Below are 22328 nucleotides of genomic sequence, written 5' to 3' on the forward strand. Positions count from 1 at the left end.
TTTGAACTGTTACATTTCCTCACCTTCTTATCATTAATCATTTTTCAAATTTGGTGTTTATTTTTATCTTTGACCAGTTTATGATATCATGTTCCCTCTGAGACTGCACTCAATTTATTTTGTATATCTCTTGTTTGCACATTGTTGATTGTATGTTGTCTTCCTCATTATATTGTGAACTATTGGAGATCAATGGCTGTTTTCTTTTTCCTTGCCTTTTGGGGTGTGTGTGTGCAGTACGCTCAGCAGTTACCACAGTGCCGGACACATAGTAGGTGCTTAATAAATGCTCACTGAGTGCCCAACTCCCTGCCCTGAATCCGTTTTTTCTTGGACTGTCCCCTGAAGCCTGGAATTCTCTCCCTATTCAGCTCTGTTTCCTGGTTTTCTTCAAAGCTCATCTCAAATCCACCAGCCACAAGAGGTCTCCTTCAGTGCTAGTATCTTCTCTCTGAAATGACCCCCAATTTAACCTGGCTTTATTTCATATGAACATACTTGTCTGAATGTTATCTCTTCCATTAGAATATAAGCTACTTGAGGGCAACACTTTGTTTTTTGCCTCTCTCAGTACACCCAGTGCTTAACACAATGTCTAGCACATAGTAAGTACTTCATGCTTATTGTCTTGACTTAACAAAGAGAGCTCATTTCAAAATAAATGCTCAATTGGCAACCAGTCATTTCCTCTCTTATAACAGCCCATTTTATTTTTTTTTTATATTTTATTCTTACCATGTCCAACATCTTGCAATAATTTTTGAAGAAAGTTTTTATGATATGGAGGAAGTTAAGTGGTACAGTGGGCAGAGAGCCAAGCTAGGAGTCAGGAAAACCTGAGTTCAAATACTACCTATGGGATCCTGGGCAGTCTCTTAACCTCTTTTTGTCTCAGTTTCCTCATCTATTAAATGGTACCTATGTAGGTAACAGTACCTACCTCTCAGGCCTGTTGGGAGGATACAATGAGATAGTGCCTCAAAGCTTCACATAAAGTATAAATGTTATCTATTATTATTATAATATACAAGTGCAAAAAACTACTTCTGCATAGTGCTTTAGTGTATATAGCATGTTGTCTTAAATCTAGTAGGTATTTGAGAGATCTTTATTTAATTGATTTGAATACAAAAAGTTGGCTTCTCCTATTTCTTGTCCCTAAATGAACCATTTTCAAAACATTTTCCCCATCATTTTCTCCTGTGTTCTTCCTCATATTGAAGTCACCAAATATCAAAGCATACATTGACTTAGTTTAGACAATCTTGTCAAGCTCTTTTTTTCATAGATTTTTCTATTTCTTCATCCATTAAAACCTACAACTGTCTTCATGGTGATTTGTTGGTTTATGCTTATAAAGAACACTGACAAGTTAGCCATGAAATGTTCTTTCTTGTTGCCTCTGGGTGCATGATGATGAAACCAGCTTGAGCAATAACATTATTCACTTTTTTGAAGAGAACCTGCAAGACATCCTTCAATCTAAAATATACATTCTTCTTAAATGCATAGCATGATTAAAAGATATAAAAGTGTCAGAGGCCAGAAAAAATAGTGTCAAAAACATTGAAGCCAAGAACAATCCAAGGCTGGTGGTAAATGCTAAGGATGATAAAAATTTTTTTTCTAATTACGTTGAATGCAAAAAGAAGATACAAGAGAGGAAAGAAGTCAGGATGAATGACAGTCATTACTTGACACACATTCTTTCTCTGGCTCTGAGCCTATTCATATGTCATGCTGGGTGGTTCTCTTTACCCTTGAAAGGGTTCCAAATGGTGCCAATCAGATATCAGAATTTTAGCCTCAGAGGTTCCTTCCAAATACTGGAATAATGCCATGGGGATTCTCAGAGGCTGGACACAGCCTGGTAATGCTCACCTTTATATCCCTTACTTATTAATGACTCTTATGTTCCCAGAATGGAGGTTTGCTCAAAGTGGCAGCTTGACCCCTGTAAGAATCCCCACTCATAGGCCTGAAATGTATTCCGAAATTGCCCAGGCATTCACACCCAAATGACATGCCTGCTCACTTACAACACACACTCACACCCAGTTATAGCACAAACTCACAGCCCCACTATTTGCATATACTATTAACTAGATAATTGCTAGCTATCTTCCCACACACTTTCCTTCCTCCAGTACTGAGGATTCAAATTCTATTTAGAATATACTTTACCAAAAAAAACCCCAACTCCAAATGTTTGACTTCTTCAACTCCATTCTACTGATTTCTACTGTCAATAAAATATTCTGATGTGTTTAGGAGTCCAATCAATCATTTCTAAAGGCAGCTTTTGAAAGACAACTAGCTGCCTTTTTGCTTTGCCTGCCCTTACATTAATACTGCAAAAAAGAGAAAGACAAAGCTAATCAATAATTTTAATTATTTTCTCTATCAATGAAAATTATCTCCTATCTAGAAAGGACAGAATAGAATAATTCACGGAGAACTGAAACCTAAGATAATTGAGGATACTGTAAGAGGGCATCTAAGCATCTTCGATAAATTCACATCTCCTAGAACAAAAATATATTCAGGATACTGAAAGAGCTGGTGTATGTGATTGTAGTTGCTAGACAGTTGTAAGTGGTCTCTGAAAAATCACTGAGAAGGAGAGAAGTGCCTCTGGCCTGGTTAGGGGGGGCATATATTCATTCACCTGAATTTTTAAAAGGAGAATAAGGTGAAGTCAGTTTGATATCAACTCTTTGCAACTTTTTTGAGGGTATTATTTAAAGTTTTTTTGTGAACATTTAGAAAGTGAAAAGGAAATTCATAATTGTCAAGCATAATATAATTAAGATCAGGTTATGCCAGGCTAACTCCATTTATTTTTTTCATAAGCCTTCTGCACTGAAAGATAAGGGGAATGCTATGGACATCGTGTTTTTGACTTTCAACAAGGCACCTGGAAACTTCTGTCATGACATCTTTGTAGACAAAATGGAGATGTGGCTTAGCTAATAGCATTGTTAAAAAGATAAGGAACTGGTTGAACAACCAATTCCAAAGAGTAGTTATTAATGAAGAGATATGGGGGCAATTAAGTGACTCAGTAGACAGAGAGCCAGGCCTGGAGACAGGAGGTCCTAGGTTCAAATCTGGTCTTAGGTACTTCCTAGTTATGCAAATCACTTAACCCCTATTGCCTAACCCTTACTGCTTTTCTGCCTTAAAAGTGATATACAGTATTGATTCTAAGATGAAAAGTACTTGTTTAAAAAAAGTGAAGAGATATTAGCCCTCTACAGAAGTCTCTAGGAGAATGCCCTAGGAACCTGTGCTATTTAATCTTTTATCACTGACCTATCTAAAGACATCAATAGTGTGCTTATCAAATTTGCAAATTACACCAAAAATGAAGAGGCATAGCTAATATATGGATGGCAGTGAGGATCCAAAAAGATCTTAAGAGGTACAACACAGTATTTAATTGATCAAAAGATTACACTGCAGGGGTAAGGTCTCACAAATCAACAAAAACTTAATGGGAAAATTAGAATTCAATCTAATAGAAACCAAATAGAAAACAAATATAGACCATAATCTCAAACCACATACCAAAATAAGCTCCAAATATATCTATGTGAAAGGAAGATATCATAAATGAATTAGTAAAGCAAGAACGAAATTATCTGCCAAATCTGTGGATAAGGGGAAAAGTTCATGACCAAAAAAGGATATAAAAGAATTGAAGAAGACAAAATGGACAATTTTGATTACATAAATTTAAAAGATTTTGCATAAATAAAAAGAACGCAGTCATAATGGAAGAGAAAGAGTAGTTGGGGTGGGGGGTTGTCTTTGCATTATCTGTCTGTTAAGGGCCTTATTTCCAAGATAATATAAGGAACTGATTCAAATTTATACAAGTCATTCCCTATTTAATAAATGACCAAAGGATATGAACGTGTAGGAAAGAATCCAAGCTATCAATGGAAAAACAATACTCCAAAACACTGATAATTAGAGAAATGCAACTTACAGCAATTCTGAGGTTCCACTTTGGATCCATCAGACTGGTAAAATGGATGAAAAAGGAAAATGATAAATGTTAGAGAGAACTTTGGGAAAATAGGCACATTAATTTATTGATAGTTGTGATAATTGATAAAAAAAAACTGCAGTGAGCAAATTGGCAATGATAAGAGATGGAAATTAGTCAATATTAGAAGGGTTGTGCAATTCGGAACTATGCTCAATGGGCTAAAAACTGTACATACCCTTTAATCTAGCAATACTAACACTAGGTCTATATCCCAAACAGATTTTTTTAAAAAACAGGGTGGGACTTCTGGGTGGCTCAGTGAATAAAAAACCAGGCCTAGAGACAGGAGGTCCTGGATTCAAATCTGGCCTCTGACACTTCTCATCTGTGTAACCCTGGGCAAGTCACTTAATCCCCACTCTTGTGCCTTAGAATTAATACACAATATTGGAAAGTAAGGGTTTATAATAAGCAAGGTGGGGCAAGGACCTATTTGTATAAAAATATTCATAGGAGTTCTTTTTGTGGTGGCAAAGAATTGGAAATTGATATGATCATAATAGAATGCTATTGTGCTATAAGAAATGATGAGCAAGATGATTTCAGAAAAACCTGGAAATACTTAAATGAACTGATGCAAAGTGAAGTGAGCAGAACCAGAAGAACATTGTACACAATAACAGCAATATTGTATAATGATCAACTATGAATCAACTTAGCTATTCTCAGCAATACAAGGATCCAAGACCGTTCCAAAGAACTTATGATGAGAAATGCTCTTCACTTCCAGAAAACAAACAAATAAACAAACAAATCTGGTAAGCGTCTGAATACAGACCAAAGCATACTACTCTACTACTCTTTTCACTTTATTTTCTTTGTGGGGATTTTTTTGGATATGCATCTTCTTCCACAACATGATATGGAACCAATATGGAAACATAGTTTGCATAATCACACATATAACTTATATCAAATTGCTTACTGTCTCAGGAAGAGGAGAGGGGAAGGAGGGAGGAAAAGATTTTGAAGCTCAATTTTTAAAAAATGAACATTAAAACTGTTTTTTTACATTTAATTGGGAGAAAACAAATTTATGAAAAGAGAAAGACTATAAGAATATAAGAACATTAATATTTATTGGGGGAACTGTTAATTAGCCCAACCATTCTGGAAAAAAATTGGAATCCTTTCAGAAAAATCCTAAACTGTTCATACCCAGGAATCATATTATTGGGCATCTGGGGCAGGAAAATCAAAGACAGAAAGACCTAATGCAGGATATATCAAAACATTAATAGCATCATTTTTGTGGTAGGAAAAATCTGGTAACAAATTGGGTGTCCATCAAGGGCATGGTTGAAAAAATTCATCTGTGAAATATAATATTCCACCATAAAAATAATATAGAACTGGAATTCAGAGAAATAGATTTATATGAGCTGATGGAGAATGAAGGAGCAATATACATAATGACTACAATAATGAAACATTTTTAAAAGCACTAAAATGAAGTCAGCACTGAGTAATTGTAAAGACCAATTTTGAATCTAGGAAGGAGATAAGGAAACAAGTCTTTCTTTTCAGTAGAAGGCAGGAGGGGGCCTATGGTCACTGTGTCAATTGGTTTGTGGCTTTTTCCTTTCTTAATAAGGGAAAACCCATAGTAGGAGGTATATCTGGAAATGACTCTGATATAAAAACAAAAATAAACAACAATTCCTATTAAAAATAACTAGCATGAATAGTAGTATCATGGACATGTATATTATAATATTTCAGTGGATCTGTGATCAGATCTCAGCTTATTTTCATTATATGTCATTTTCTTTAAATATTCAGTCATAGATCATCCATCATTGATACACAATTCACTGGGAAAAATTTTTCTTTAAAAATTTTTTTTTTTACATCTCATGGGTATTGGTGCAGCACCCATAATACATCTATTGTCTTTTGCCCTTTATATGACTGGGTACCTCTTTTCTCATCATATATTTCTTCTAATACTCTTTATGCTGCTTCTTTTTTATAAGGTCACCACTGAAAATATGATGAACTTAAGATACCTCTTATTGGTTCTAAGATTTTCAATTATACAAACATGTCTCCAAAATGAGTCAGACCCATCCCCTAGTGTTGGGGCAGTGGGATTGGGATGGGGGGGGGGTGTTGGTGGGGGAGGAGTTAGTGGTATGACTCCAAGAGTTGCATGATTAGCTAATTAGAGAGCAAAAAGATGAATTCCATTCCACTCTCCCCTAGAGCCAATCATGAGGTTTGTTTCCAACATAATCACACTCCCTCAATATGCTCCCTCCTGAAGTTGTGCTAGCTTCAACCTTTCACTGTCTCTCTGGCACGGGATATTCACAGCATTTATAATGATACCTTCACCAGTAGCTAAACAAGTACCACTGGGAATTTTTCCCTTCTCCACTCCCATCCCCAATTACTTGCTTCCTCATACTCTATCCCTCAGAGCAGCTAATAGTTGTAAGAGGTGCCCTTCAGCTGGTTATTTGTCCCTTGGCTGGCTTTATGCACTGAAGCAGTGGCTAGAGAGATCTATTCCTTCTCTCCTTGCATTTTTGGTGGGACAAGAGCAAATCTCAAAGGATCAGCAGGCATGGATAGATTGCAAACTGCAAATGAAATCTTATGTTATCTTTTTCTTAACATTTTCTCTATTATTGGAAATTGAGGGGATGCCCTCCAATTGGAGAATGGCTAAACAAACTGTGGTATATGCTGGTGATAACAAACTGTGGTATATGCTGGTGATGGAATATCAATGTGCTACAAGAAATGATAAGCAAATTGGTTTCTGAAAAAGCTGGAAAGATATACATGAACTGATGCACAGTGAAATAAGCAGAACTGGGAGAACATTGTACATAGTAATAGCAATATTGTAACTATGATAAATTGTGAAAACTTGGCTACTGTCAGCAATGCAATGATCTGAGACAATTCTAAAAGACTTATGATGGGGAATCCTAGCCACCTCCAGAGAAAGAATTCAGCTGGAAGTTAACTATTTGAACTGGAGTTGGAAGGAGGTGAATCAAAGCACATTATATTTCACATCAGTGTGTCTACAGTTTTATTTTGGGGTTTTGGTTTTGTATGACTATGCTCTTACAATGACCAATATGGAATGTGTTTTGCATGATAATACATGTATAGCCAAGATCAAATTGTTTACCATCTCTGAGAAAAGAGAGGGAAGGAGACAATTTGGATCTTATAATTTTGGAAAACATGTTGAAAATTATTACATATAAAATAAAAATAACTTCTCTATTACTGCCAAGGGCTGAATCAACTTTCCAGGCACCCAGGTTTACTACCTCTTTGTTATTTTCAACTCCTTAATCTCAATTATCCCATATTCCCAGTTACCAAATCTTGTCAGTGGAGCCTCCATGATATCTTTCATGATTGTCTTCTCTCTACTCACACAGGACCACCCTAGTTCTGGCTCTCATCATATTTTGACTAGATTATTGCAATGGACTACTAATTGGTTTCCATGTCTTAGATTCTTCTGACTCCAATCCATCCTTTGGACAGTTGCCAAAGTGATTTCCTAATGTGCAAATATTACCACACCAATCCCTTGCTTAGTAATCTGAAGTGTCTACCCATTGATTCAAGGATCAAATGTTATTTTTCATTTTCATCCTATCTTTTCAAACTTTATATTTTTGTCCATGTTTTATAATATACATAATTATTAGGATAGTGGTACATGTATACAACTTATAAGTAAGTAAATATACTTATAGTAGAAGACGGTACTCAAGATTTTTTTTTATTTTTTTACTGATGTGTGTTCATGGTCAAAAAAGTTTGGATACCAATGTGATACAGCCTCCCAGGGAGAACATTTGTTAATTAAAAGATGGATTTTTGTTGGACTAATTTGGGCTCATTGAAAGCCCTGTGCAATTTCTTGTATGTAACCTGAGTCACAATGTTCCTCTTAATTCCAAGCCAACTCCCTGGGCAGCACAATACTAAGAAGATTGTTCATGCAAAAAATCATATAAACAACATTGCCAAGAATGTGTACTACTAAACAATGAGTTGGCTCAGACTTGCAACAAGAAAGAGGGATAACAAGCTAGAAAACCTAAGTCTAGTACCATTATCCATGACATATTAACAGAATCAGTGGAAATCCTCCAGCATATAGGGTCAATGCTGGATTCTGGAGAGACACAGCCAGGAACCTCCTAGGATTAGGAGGGTGGAATGCAGATCTATGAGAAAATCTAAAACCCTACCTCTATTATCTCATTTGTTTGGGAAGTGGGTGAGGGGTGGTGTCATCCCCACAAAGATTCCTTCCTATAAGTCACTCACAATGCCAGAGGGTTTACTCAATAATTTGAGGACCTTTCTCTGAATCTTTTAATATTTTATGGAAACTAGTATAAAACCAAGACTATTTGTTATCCTTACTACATAGTATCCTTATATAAGACCCCGTTTGATTTTTCTAGGCATATGTGCCCCAAAAATGTCTTTTAAATAATTTCTTTGCACGTAAATTATTGATAAAATAACACTTAACACATGTTCTGGTCAATGGCAATTTTGATTCTTTTAAGATCATGGTATTTCATGATTGATAGGCTTAAAGAATCATGGGCAGAATATTTATGTTAAAAAATGAGGGAGGGAATTTGTAAGACCCAGAAGCAATTAAACATAGTAGTTCAATGTCTCATAAACCCAATAACACAAACCACTAGGGGAAAAAAAAAAGATTCCCTTTGACTTCTTCTCATTCCTCCTTTGTATTCCCATGCAAAAAAAATGTTAAATAGTATAGTAGAAAACAGGTCTGGAATGGCATCTTCTATCAAAAACCTCAAAAGGTGAGTCTCTAAATATAAAAAAGGATGATCTTTAAAAGGAAAATAGGAGGAGATACTTTTCAAATCTATGGCTAAGGCTAGAATTCCTAACCAGACCCAAGGATAGAGGAGCTCATAAAAGAAAAAATAGACAATTTTAATTGCTTAAAAAACTTTTTACACAAACAAATGGACAAATTCAGTGCAGGTAGGATAAGAAAGCAAGATGTCAATGGGGGGGGGGGAGAAGTCTCATATTTAAGAGATGTGGCATAATGAAGTTGAAAAAAATAGCTCAGGAGTCAGAAAGACCTGGGGGGTTCAAATGCCCCCTCTGCCATGTACTAGTTTTGTGACCTTTTAGTGTTCCAGACAACTCTAAAACTTATGTTGACCTAGCGAGATAAAGGGAATTCCTCACCTGTGTTGAGGACATTGCAGATTCAGTATTAAAAAAAAAGCCTAGCAAGCTACTTAAATAATGAACATAGAATATGTGCATCAATCACAATAGAGAAGCAACTAAAAAATATAGGAAGTTTCCAAAAGAATGTCAAACCATCAGCAACCATCCGAAAATGTATAAGATCATATTACCAAGAAAAATTAAAATGAAAGCAACTCTTTGCCACTTCCCATTTCTCAGAGTTGACAGTCTATTTAAATAAGCGTGACCAGAAACATTTCAATTGCACAATTGCACATTCCTCTAATTCCTACCCTTTTTATTAGTAGGCATTAATTTTAGCTCCTACTCCACCAGTCAATAATTTGTACACTGACAAGTAAGTCCAAAATGATTTCTAAATTACAACCAGTTATTTCCATTTACTCAGATAAAGTCACTCTCCCATTTTTTTTCCCTTTGGTTGTTTATTACCATGCCCATGCCTTTCCAATTCATGCCTCTTTGTTAATTTTTTGACAGAAAACTCAAACTTAGAACATTTAGTTGTTTTTCAGTAGTTTATGACCCTTAGTTACCCCATATGGGGTTTTCATGGCAAAGATACTGGAGTGATTTCCCATTTTCATTTTACAGATGAGGAAACTGAGGCAAAAAGGTTTAAGTGACTAATCTAGTATCACACAGCTAGTGTTTGAGGCCATATTTGAATTCATAAAGATGAGTCTCCCTGGTTCCAGGCCCAGCACTCTCTCCACTGTACCTCCCAGCTGCTTGAAAATTTAGAATATCACAAGTTAAATTAATGATTATATAGAGACTGAAACACATGCTTCTTGGTAGCCTCTGGCAAGATGGTGTAATGAAAGGTTTATTTCCAGCGGCTACTTGTGTGACCTGTGACAAGTAATTTTACCTTTCTAGGTCTGTTTTCTCCTCTGTAAAAGGAAAAAGATTAGACTGGTTGACTTTTGAGAGATCTCTTCCAGCTCTGAAGCTATGGTCCTATTATCTCCTTTTTTAACCAACCTACCATCATCAATGTGGAAACAGAAAAGAATCAGGCATAATAATTTCTGCTACTAGGGATGCTAAGATGGATGGATTGCTTGAGCTCTGGAGTTCTGAGCTAGAGTAGGACTAAAAGCCCATCCAGTGTTGGCACTAAATTCAGCACCAATATAATGGGTCCTAGGAGCAGGGGCTACCAGGGCTCACATTAGAAACCAAGGAGGTTAAAGGTCTTACACCAATTAATGGTATTATTGGGCTTGTAAGTGGCTGTTGTACTTCTAGACGGAGTGAGATAGGATGATCCAGACTACAAAAAGAGAAAGAGAGAAAGATAAAAGGAGGGAGAAAGGGAAGGAAGGAAGGAACAAAGGAATGAAGGAAGAAGGGAGGGAAGGAATTATTTAATACTGAGAACTGTTTTGTATTGTCATCTGTTTCATGGATGGCCATGACCAAAGAATTTATCCTTTATGACTAAATGGTTGGTTATTAGCTTCTCTGTACTTAGCTATTCAGGTTAGGACCATTCTCAAAGCTTCTCTTGCTTGGTAAAACTTGCCAGAGTTTGTGCTCTTCTAGCATGGTGTGAAAATTGAATCACTTCCATGCCATAATGAGCCTCTGAGACAGAACATTCATTCTACGGGAACTTTTCTAGATACTCTGGCTGCTAGAGTTTTTTCCTTCTGTATCACCTTCCATCTTCTCTACATAGATCTTGTGTTATGTTGTTATTTACACGTGGTTGCCTCCATTACATAATGAGCAACTTGAGCCAGGGGACAGTTTCTGAACTTCTTTGAACCCTCAGTACTTAGTACACATGGTAAATGTTTAATAAATACTTAAAAGTGTGTCAGCTGCTAGGTCATTGGTGAAGACTGCATTTTTAGTTTTAAACCGATTCTTATACTTAGGTTAGAAAAAAGCTACACAAATATAAGACGGGGAGGCATGACTGTGTGGTAGGGTTGGACTACATGCCTTCAGAAGTCCTTAGAAGCTTTGAGGTTTGTGAGTCTGTGAAAAGGACCAGGCACACTTGAAATTTTGTTCCTCAGGAGCTTATGGGTTCATGTTGACTATGTTTGTTGCACCAAGTCTTAACCTTTTTTGTTTATTTACAAATTTCATTCAATTTTATTGCAGGAATTCATTGTCAAGGCAGAAAAAGTTAATATTGTATGTAATATAATATTATACGTAAAGAATGATTTTTACATTAGAGGGCCAAAATAGAACTACAGATGCCTGGGCACAGAGGCCTTCAGTAGGTTACATATTTCTCTGATACCACATGCTTATTATCTATGGTCATAATTTGGTTTTTAAGTGGATGGATTTACATTTATAAACACTTTAGAGGCTATAAAATGACCCAAAAAGTGCCCTGAATATTGCTGAAAAAAATAAATGTAGCTAATGGAAACATTAATATGCTGTCAATAGGGGCAGGTAGGTAGCACAGTGGCTAAAAGCACCAGTCTTGGAATCAGGAGAATCTGGGTTCAAATCTGGCCTCTGACACTTCCCAGCTATGTGACCCTGGATAAGTCACTGAACTCCAATTGCTATTGTTGCTCTTCTATCTTAGAACAGTACTGATTCTAAGATAGAAGGTAAGGGTTTTAAAAAAATGTTCTCAACCAAAAAAAAAAGTCTATGAGAATACAATGGCCATTTACTGGTGAGATGAAATAGTTGTACACATAATTCACTAACAAATGAACAAAGGCAGTACACTGCCATGAGAGGGGCTGGACAAAGCTAATCTACATTAGATTTCCCCATGTCACAACATTACTTTCTAATGTGGTATAGAAAGCCTGAAAATCACTGAAGTTCAATAGATACTTTGCTACTCTGGGTCATGTAAATCCAATAAATTAATAGATTAAATAGTTATATGAATCTGGATCACAAACTAAAACGGCTAACAATCAGGGCATCCCTCAAAGTATTCCTCAACCTTCTGTTTAAGTATTATATAAAGTGGGTAGTATTTCAAATTAATAGACTCAAGGGGAGAAAAAAAATCTTTTGCAGTTTAAGAAATGACTATATATTAAAATAGTTTTCATTACACATGTGCAGTTATTAGCAAGATGATCAATCCTTAGGAGAAAATTCTTGGAGCCAGGAATGCTGGACAAGGTTCCAATCATGCACTGACCTTTCTTGGTATATGATAAGGGTGGCAGAAGTCAGATGCTGTTGGAAAACTGGTAGATGTTCTACCATGGGAGCAGGGGCAGGGGGAAAAAGGGAGCTCCTTGAAAACTGTTCTTCCTACCTTCGTCCTCAACCTCCCAACAGCGGATCAGGACCCTTGACTAATATGTGCTCTTATTTCAAACCCAGCTTGCTTGGTTTCCTTGTAATCTAATGCCCCCCCCCCATTTTTGAAAACTACAATTCTGGAGCAGGTGATGATTGGTCATAACTGTGTAGGTACCTGTTTGTGTATATTCAGGGACTCTATAACTGATGAACAGATATCCTGTCACAAAAACTAGAAGTTGAACACTCAGCTGATCTGTGTCCCCTCCTCCAGCAAGTATTCCCACAGCCCACAAATTCTACAGCTGCCCAGCCAAGACTGGACCTCCTGGATCTGTTCTGTCAGCATCTGGGCTTCGCTATCTGTGCTCCACATTACCGTGCCCTTTTTGCACCTAAAAAGTCAGTCTCAGTTGACTCCTACATCTGCATTCACATCTGTACATCTCACCCAAAAATGCCTGATGGATAATGCTATGTGAGAGCTGAGGGTCAGGCATGAGGGCCATTTCAAAACCTTACAGGCTGATGGCAGTCTGATCCATTGGCATCAGTCCTTTTCTCGGGTTGCATCACAGACTCATCCCCAAAGAGTTCTCACTCCCATGCACCCTGGAAGCTCACTCCACTCCTGAACTACTTCTCCCTGGAAGAATCCTTGCCCCTGTAGCCTCTCTGTCTGCATGGCTGGTTCCTCCCAGAGCCTCTGTTTTTCAGGAGGTGGGCCAGGCCAACCATGTCTTCATTCCTCTTCGGGGTGCCCTGATAATTTATGAGCTTCACTCTAGGTTGCCTCTGGATCTAGTATCTTAACCCTCACTCCTTTTCTCAGCTCCCTTTAATATATTGTCTTCCCCATTAAAAATGTAAGCTCCTTGGGGGGAGGTGGCTGCCTTTCTTCCTGCATGCATTTGTATTTTCAGCACTTAGCTCAGGGCTCTGCACTGCATCAGAGCTGAATAAGTGCTTGTTGAATTGGCTTGATTTGACTCCAAGCCTCCCCAAAGGCTGTTGCCTTCTATGCCTGAGATTCTCTCCCTTCTTGACTCCTCTTCCAAGAATTCCTCATTTCCTTCCAGACCTACATCAAGCAACATCTGCTAGAGGAAGCTTTTTCTGATCTTCCCCAAGTACCAGTAATTACTTGCATTTATTCCATATAGATGCATGTGTGTATATATGTGTGTATGTGCATATGTATACGCACATGCAAACATATATATGTATACATATGAAAGTTCCCGCTCATCCCCAATAGTTGTAAGCTGCTCAAAAGCCAGAATTATTTCATTTTTGTGTTTGGCCCCCCAGTTCGCATCGGCATGCCTAGCCCATTAATAAATGCTCACTGCTTGCCTCCTGGCTGACCTCTTGTTAGCTCACAGCTGGTCCTGACCCTCACATGCTTAGGTCCAGAGTGGCTCAGCCTCTCCTGGGCCAGGAACCATAGAGCTTACAGACCCAGAATTCATACAGCCCAGACCCCAGCCTGGATTAAGACTTCTCAGACTCAGGCACCCAGCTCAATCCCCTGCAGCTGAGTGAACAGACACCTCCAGCTTCACACTGTTCAGTCCCCACAAGCTCTCCCCTCATACCTGTCACACTGTACAGGATCGTCCCGTTCTCTCCTTCATCTGGGTCCTTTGCCTGTAGGCGTGTGACAAGGGTTCCAGGAGCGATGCCTTCCAACACCTGATGAGACACGGACACGAGCTCAGCCCTGACCATGGCAAGGACTCTAGGTCCCAGCAAGAACCAAACAGGGACCCCTCATCTCCTGACACTGAGCACCTGGAGCCCATCCTTCTTAGCTCATTGAGCGATTCCCCTTTTTCCTTGACCCAGCATAAGTACCTTCCTTAGCCTAATGAGGATCCTTCCTCATACCCTCAAAGAAGAACCCCATCCCTCTTCCCCTCAGAGGAAGCGCCTCTCCTCCCCTCTATCTCACCTGCACAGGAAGCCCCCCACCAGCTGCTCCCAGGGTATGTAGGAATGTTGGGCTATTGTCATTGAGGTCCAGAACCATGATGTGCACTGTGCCTGTGGTGCTTCGAGGAGGGACACCACCATCTTGCACTTGTACCAGGAGCTGGTAGCTGCTCTGCTGTTCACGATCTAGGCTTCGGCGTGTGGTCACTTCCCCTAGGGAAAGCAAGAGAGAAGAGAAGTGAGGGGCTGTAGGGAATTGGAGAGCCTAGGCCCAGGGAATTGAGTGGGGTAGAGTTGAGAGAACTAGTGGGGCTGGGACCAATGTATTTGACAGAGGTAGCATTCAGAGTGCTGAAGGGTCCTCTTCCTTTGGAAGAGGAAAAGTCCAAGGGATTAGGGAATTGGGAAACAGAGTTTTGAAAGTCTGGGGGGATCCAGAAAGCCAGAGAACTGAAGGGTTAGGGCTCAGGGCTCTTATAATTTGGTTCAGAAAGCTAGGGGCCTAAGACTCAGAATGATGGGGGAGTGCTATTTGTTTATGATTATTCAGCATGTTGACTGAGCTATCTAAGGAGAACAATGAAGAACAGGAAACTCATTTCCCAATTTAGATTTTTTTAAAAAGATATTACCTCCCAATGAAAACAAAAGCAGTCACTTGGGATGAATATAAGAATAGAATAACCCATAACAATGCCATTGGGGCACTGATGTGCAGCATGAGCTAAGGTTGGTAATAAATGCCGGGAAAAAGTAAAACTGTATTTGTTTTATTTAGGCAACATTCAGTGAAAAAAGTTCAAAAATAGGACTGGATCACTTTCTTGAGTAGCTAAAACTTTGGTGATGAAAGAAACAGGAGGCAAAACATTTTGCTTCTGTTTTTTCTTACAGTGATACTGATTTTTGAACTGGGAAAGAGAAGAAAAATGGTTAATGGGGAGTTGAAAAGCCAGAAGATATGAAAGTGGCTAGCTATCCTTAATGAGTACAAACTACCAGGCCAAGACATCCTTGGAGGCTGAGAGAACTTATAAACATAACTGCTGAGTCATTGTCCTGGTTTATGAAAATAGGAAGATGTCAAGTTGTTGAAATGCTAGTCCTGAGGGTTTGAATTTGATCCCTAGTAAATTTCTAGAAGAAATACAAGGAATGGCTTATAATAATTTGGAAAGCAAGCACTTATATAAGAATCAGTATGGATTAATCTAAAATTGGTCATGGCAGGTTAATATAATTTCATTTTTTTGACAGGGTTACTAAATAGGTAAAGTGGGGAAGACCATTTAGACATACTACAACTGGATTTTGGCAAAGCATTCTATAAGTATCTCATCATACAAAACATTTTGTTATAAATATTATTAAATTATTAATTTTATATTAATATTAAATATAGACAATATGTAGAAATATAGAATAGATGACAGAGTGATTAAGTGGACTTAAAGGGAAGAATGCTAGGCAGGGAGTCAGAATACCAGGGTTTAAACCTTACAGAGCTACCTGTGTGAGCCTGGACAAGTCAATTAATCCCCCAGGGCTTCAGTTTCCTCATCTATGAAATAAGGAGGCTGGGGTAGATGGTCTCTAAGGTACCTTCTACATCGAAATCTTATGATCTTATGAACGAATGAATCCAAAGAGTAGCAATTAATAGGTCTGTCAGGCTGGAGGAAAGTCTTTCTTTGAATGCCACAAGGATTAGTCTTTTGCTCTTTAGCAGTGACTGAAAGGAAGATAGAGATGGCATGCAGAGACAAATTTGTAGATGGCACAAAACTAGAAGAGATGGCAAACATATTACGTGATAGAATCAAAACCCAATCATATTTGGGCAGAATCTAATAAGATTACATTTAATAAAGATAAATATATAAAGTTCTAACCTTGGGTTAAAAAAAATTGCATTAGTATAGAATTTGGGAAGATACTGTAAAAAAAAAACAGGGCATGTGAAAAAAAAATCTGTGGATTTTAATTGAATGAAAGCTCAAATTAAATCAAAAGTGAACATGATCTTGGGTTGTATGAAGAAAGACTTGGTGGCAAGGTCCAGAGAAGTAATAGCCCCGTTCTATGTATTCTGGTCTACTCACACCACATCTAGAGCACTGTATTCGGTTTAATGCATTTTAATGAAGATGTGAAGAGTCTGGGGGTGGTCCAGGAGAGAGCAATCAGAATTGTGAGAGGACTAGAGACCAAAACATATGAGGACCTGTCAAAGGAACTGTGGATGTGGAGGAAGACTTGGGAAGGAGACATTAAAGCTTTTCAATTAAAATCCTGCAATAGTACTCAAATGAAGGGGGAACCAGCTGGACTTCTAAAGGCTTGAACTAGAAACAGCGGTGGAAGGAGAGGGAGGATGGATCGGAGAAACTCAGATTTCATCTCAACATAGGAAAATTCCCTATTGATTAGAGCTGTCTAAAAGTGAAAAGGAGTTCCTTAGGGGTGAGGGAATTTACAGAATCATATAATATTAGAATGGGAAGGGACTTGCCAATGCATAACTGAAAAGAAATTTTTTCTACAACATTTCTGAGAACTGGTTATTCAGCTTTCATTTAAAGACGTCCACTAAGTGGGATACACTATTCTTTGTGACTTATTTCCTATTTCTAAACATCTTCAAGTCAAAGCAAGATCTCAAAGATGGTTGCAAGGAGGATTGGATGAGTGCTTAGGCTCCTTTGAGCTCAGAGGATTCTACGATGAGGGCTGGTCAGGGTTAAAATCTCAGTGATGGAAGTGGCCAGGGGCAGAGGGAAGGGGGCATGGCCCACTGGGTGCTGTACGGATGTGGAATGATTTGAACTGGATTCAATATGGAGTCAGACAAGGGATCCTGAGGGTTTCGCCTGCCCTTGGGGGTATGTGGAAGGGTCCAAGTTGTGATGAGAAGCTCCTGGGGCCTGACAGGTCTTCAGATCACTGTCTTGGGATCTGCAGGTGGCAATGGAAGGCTTAGGATTGCAGACTGGGCCAGAGACCGCAGGAATCTTACCTGTCTGTGGGTGGATGTGAAAGGCCCCGCTCTCGTCTGGCGGCTGTAGTAGGTGGTAGGTGAGGTGCCCGTTGGGGCCCGAGTCTCGATCCGTGGCTGTGATGTGGCCCGCGGTGGTTCCTGGTGGCTGGTTCTCCGCCACAGCCAGGAAGGTGGGCTCTTCGGTGAGGCGAGGACCATGGTCGTTCCTGTCTCGGATGCTCACTCGCACGGTGGCCGTGGCCGTGAGACTTCCCTGAGCATCCCCAGCCACGGCCAGGACTGGTAATGTGTATACCTCCCAGGCCTCCCGGTCCAGGGCCGTCCGGACCCAGAGCCACCCAGTACGGGACTCCACGCCAAAGGCGGTGCCCGCCCTGTCTGACTGCAGGTGGTAGGAGATGGGAGGCCCTCCCTTAGGGCCCTGTGCCCGCACCTGCAGGAACTTGGTGCCCGGGGCCGTGCTCTCAGACAGCTCCACGTTATAGGAAGGCTGATCAAACTTGGGAAGCCCTCCTCCAGCCCCTCCGTTGGTCCCTGCACCAGCCCTGGAGCCTGCCTCTTGCACAGCCACCCGGAGCAGGAAGCGGCTGGTCAGGGGGGGTGAGCCGCCGTCGCGTGCCTCTAGCTCTAGCTCGTGAGCCAGACCACCCAGCGGCCTCACCAGATGCACGTGGCCGGTGGCGGGGTCCACAGCAAAGGTTCCTTTCCCCCCGGCCACTAAGGCGAAGGTGACGTGGCCATTGGTTCCAGTGTCGGGATCAGCTGCCCGCAGTGTGTACACAGGTGTGCCCGGGCCAGCATCCGGAGGCAGCCACACAGTGTCCGCAGGGGAAGGGAAGGAGGGCGCGTTGTCATTCACATCCTCCAGCAACACTCGAACCCGGGCCAGGGCAAAAGCTGGGGGAGCCCCACTGCCTGCACGCACCTCCAGCTCCAGCACTGGTCCCAGGCGCTCTCTGTCCAGCAGCCGCCGTGTCCGCAGCAGTCCTGACGCTCCATCCAGGGAGAAGAGGCCCTGTGGGTCTCCCCCAGACAGGGTGAGGGCCACGGAACCTGGGCGGCCTACCAGAGGGAGGAAGCAGCTGTCAGAGGGAGACACACGGCAAGGGGCATGGCCAGGGGCAAATCTGAGCGACTCATTCCAGACCGGAGCATGGTTCTGGCAAGAAATGGGGGAACCACAACTCCAATCTGGGCGAAAAAGTAAGTGTGAGTCCGTGTGGCCGTGTGAATGTGTCTGGAATCTCAAGAGGTGCAAGTGTGCATAAATGTGCTAGAGAAATGTGTGTGTGACCCGGGGAGGCCGGGGGCATGTGGGAATGTGTGTCTGCATGTGCTGGGCTGGCAGGGAGAGGGAGCAAGGCTGGGACTCAGAAGACGGTGAGTGTCTCCCCATTACTCCCCACATCTGCTTCCAGTGCCACAGCATCTCTTAGATCTGTCCCCTTTTCTTCTTCCGCCCAGTCACCACCCGGGTTCAGGTCTCTATGACCACTGGATCTTTCTCCCTGCCTCCTCTCCTCTCCCCAACGTCATCTCCAAACCTAGCCACCAAAGTGATATCCTTAAAGCACAGGCTGGCCGTTGTCCCTCCTTTGCTGAAGAGGAAGATCTAGTGGCCTGCCAAGGCTCCTTACTTCTGGGATAAAATACAAACACTTTTGATGGTCATTAAAAACCCTTCATGATCTCGTTCCAGCATTTCTTACCAGGCTGATACAGATGACTACTTCACCCACTCTTTAGTTCAGCCCAGCAGTCGGCTCTCTGTTCCTCCCTTCTCCCATCTCCAAGTCTTTGCCCAGACTATGTGTCCCCAGTGCCTGGCTTGTGTAAAAAATAGACTCGAATCCAGGACTTCAATCCCCAGAATTCCTTGCTCCACTTCCCCAGAATGCTTTGTAATATCACTGAATTCTCACCTGGGCCGAAAGCAAGATGGGGTATTTAAACTTGGTTGTGAATAGGCTCGGCCTTTTTTGGGACTTCCGTTTTGGAGCAGACGTGTCTCTTCCATGATGTGAGGTTATCCTGTCTAGGCCTCTCTGGCCTAGACACATATTTTCTTATCCTGTATTTTCTTTAATCCTTAATCTTTAATAAACCTCATAAAAATATAATACTCCTTGCAGAGAGAAACTAATTTCTACCTGCCTCAGTCTCCCCCAAATTTTAATTTTTACACTTGTAAGTCCTTCTCATCTGCACCTCCTCTAGAGTCCTTATCTCCCTTCCAAACCCAGCTTACTTGCCACCTCCTCCACGAAGCCTCTTCTGATCTTTCTTAGTTAAAAGTACCCTCTCCAAACTGCTTTGTATTTACTTGGTTGATGTCCTGTATTTGCTCACAGGGAATGTGTTGTTTTCCTTGATAGAATGCAGGGTCTTTGAGGACAGGGACTGTTTTATTTTTGTCTTTAACTCTCCGGTGCTTAGCTGTAAGGAATTTAATTAAGCATTTGACTAAAATATATGAGAATTATAAGATAATATTGTGGTTGCTGATTTTAAAATTAATACAGTCCAAGTCAAAATGACTTTTAGCAGTTTTTATTTATAGACCTGTGGCTAGAGTTCAGTGAAATGCTGCCACAGAGCACAGAGTGCTGGGTCTGAAGTTAGGAAGACTTGATTTCAAATTCAGCTTCAAACACCTATGGGACAGAGGGCAAGTCACCTAATCTCTCCCTGCTTTGGTTCCCTCATCTGTGAAGTGGGGATGATATTAGCACCTGTCCCTCCACCCAAGGTGGTTTTAAGTTTCAAGGAAAGTAATTGCTGTAAAATATTTTGCAAATCTCAAAGCCCTACATAAATGTTAGCTATTATTATAGCTATTACAGACACTTCAATGCTTGTGGACTTGACTGGCGCAGGATAAATGTGAGTGTGTGTATGAGTAGGTAACTAGATTACTGTAATGGGGGAAGGTAAGTACATATGTCTAAGTGTATGAGGGTGGCATCAAAGGGGTGAGTATGTCTTACCTGGGGGGTGGCGTGCCCGTATGGTGCCCACATTGGTTCCCAGAGGCACATCCTCAAGCACGGAGAAGACATATTGCACTTGCTCAAAGACCGGAGGTGCAAGAGGCCCAGAGATGATGCTGATGTTGACGTGGGCGTTGGGCTCAGCTCGAAGGCCACCAGCATCCTGAACCCCAATCTCCAGCTGCTGCACTGAGTCAGCCCGTCCAGTAAGAGGCCAGGCCACAGACAGCAGCCCTGGAAAGAGAGAGGGAGAACAACAGGGATAGAGAGAACACCACATACAACATAATGCCCAGAGCACAAGATTAGGAGGCAAAGGACAAAGATCATGTACCATTTCACAGAGGACACAGCACAGGGGGCATGGCACAGGACATAAGAAAAAGCATAAGGTATGAGGCCAAAGACTTGGGGCACAGGACATAAACCCAGAACAAAAATAGAGTATAAATAAGAGAAAGCATAAGGCATAGGACAAAGGATATTGCTTGTGCCAGGGATGGTAAATGAAGCTGGGAGTGGGGTGGACAGGGCAGGTCCTGGAGAAGTAAGGAAAGGGCCTTAGGGGTGTCCTGGAGGAATCCCAATAACAGGAGGTGGTCCCAAAGAGATCAAGTGGATGGGAGGATCATAGGCAGCAACCTAGGAAGTCTCCAGAACTGGGGAGTTAAGGAAGTTTTGGGGTGCCAGGGTGCTGGGGTATATTCTGGTCTCTTACCTGAGTCCTTGTCCAGGGCAAAGAGTGGGGGGCTGTTCCCAGCCAGGATGCGGTAGGTGAGGGTACCATGGGGACCCTGGTCAGGGTCATGCGCACTGACCCTCAGCACAGCCGTGCCTGGTGGGCTTTGGGTGCTCACACTGGCTGCATATATCCTTGGGTAGAACTCAGGCCGGTTGTCATTCTCATCGGACACAAATACCTTGACATACACAAGTGACTTCAAGCCACCCTGGAAAGAATTGGAGTGAGAAAGTGAGCTGAAGGTATGCTCAGAGCAGCTTTGGTCCCCTGCCAGGGAAAATGACCCTCCCTGCCTTTCCTACTTACCCCATCCACAGCAGTGACAGTGAAGTCGAAGCTGGGGGGTCCTTGATCACGGTCGAGGCTTCGGGATGTGCACACCTCTCCAGTGAGGGAATCAATTTGGAATGGCGGAGGGCCTATGGAGCTAAGCCCAGCTCCCAACATGTAGGACAGGAGTCCGAAGGGGCCACTGTCTGCATCTGTAGCAGTTACCTGTGGGGGGAGGGAGTGTGACTTTTCCTGAAGGTTTTTCTGTTGTCTTGTCTCCTCCAATGCCCGTGCCCAACCACCAGCACCCCTAAAGAGAGCTAGGGCATCTGAAGCCATGACAACACATGTCCTTCTTCATCTGATCTGTACCCTGACCCCAAAAAACCTTCTCCCTTCATCTCATTCCCCCTAACTTCTAAGAGAAGGACAAACTGCTCAGATGAAAACAGACACGGACTAGAAAGATGGTACCACCCCACGCCCACATGATCAGGAATCTTAAGGGCTGCACATTTCTTAATTTGTTAGACTCTTTCCCTTAATTATTCAATGGAGTTATTTTAACCCCAACTTTGAATGAATTAAGGATACAAAGGTTAGGGTTTCTTGATTCCCTGGCCCAGAAGTAGAGGGACTGGACAAAATTCTCAAGTCTTAAGATTAGGGAAATTGCCACTTGAAAGAACAGAGGAATCAAAATCTCAGGGATAGAAGGAGTCTCAGAGCATCAAGTCAAGTTTGTATCTAAGAAGCAATTCTCTCTAAAATGCCATTCCTCCCAAAACAGAACACTTGAGTGAAGAGAGCAGAACCAGGAGAACAACT

General features: G+C 41.3%; 1 protein-coding gene across 1 annotated transcript in view; it reads right to left on the reverse strand.

Annotated features, from left to right (window-relative positions):
- Positions 1–22328, reverse strand: part of DCHS1 (dachsous cadherin-related 1) — an 80530-nt gene that overhangs the window by 23065 nt on the left and 35137 nt on the right. Inside the window, exons 3-8 of the mRNA XM_056795115.1 lie at positions 21537–21725; positions 21207–21438; positions 20486–20722; positions 17517–18560; positions 14520–14713; positions 14164–14260 (exon numbers count right to left, since the gene is read on the reverse strand). Coding sequence (XP_056651093.1) covers positions 14164–14260; positions 14520–14713; positions 17517–18560; positions 20486–20722; positions 21207–21438; positions 21537–21725 — 1993 coding nt within the window. The remainder of the gene's footprint in view (positions 1–14163; positions 14261–14519; positions 14714–17516; positions 18561–20485; positions 20723–21206; positions 21439–21536; positions 21726–22328) is intronic.

Source organism: Monodelphis domestica, chromosome 4 (assembly GCF_027887165.1).
Source record: "Monodelphis domestica isolate mMonDom1 chromosome 4, mMonDom1.pri, whole genome shotgun sequence".
Taxonomy (NCBI): domain Eukaryota; kingdom Metazoa; phylum Chordata; class Mammalia; order Didelphimorphia; family Didelphidae; genus Monodelphis; species Monodelphis domestica.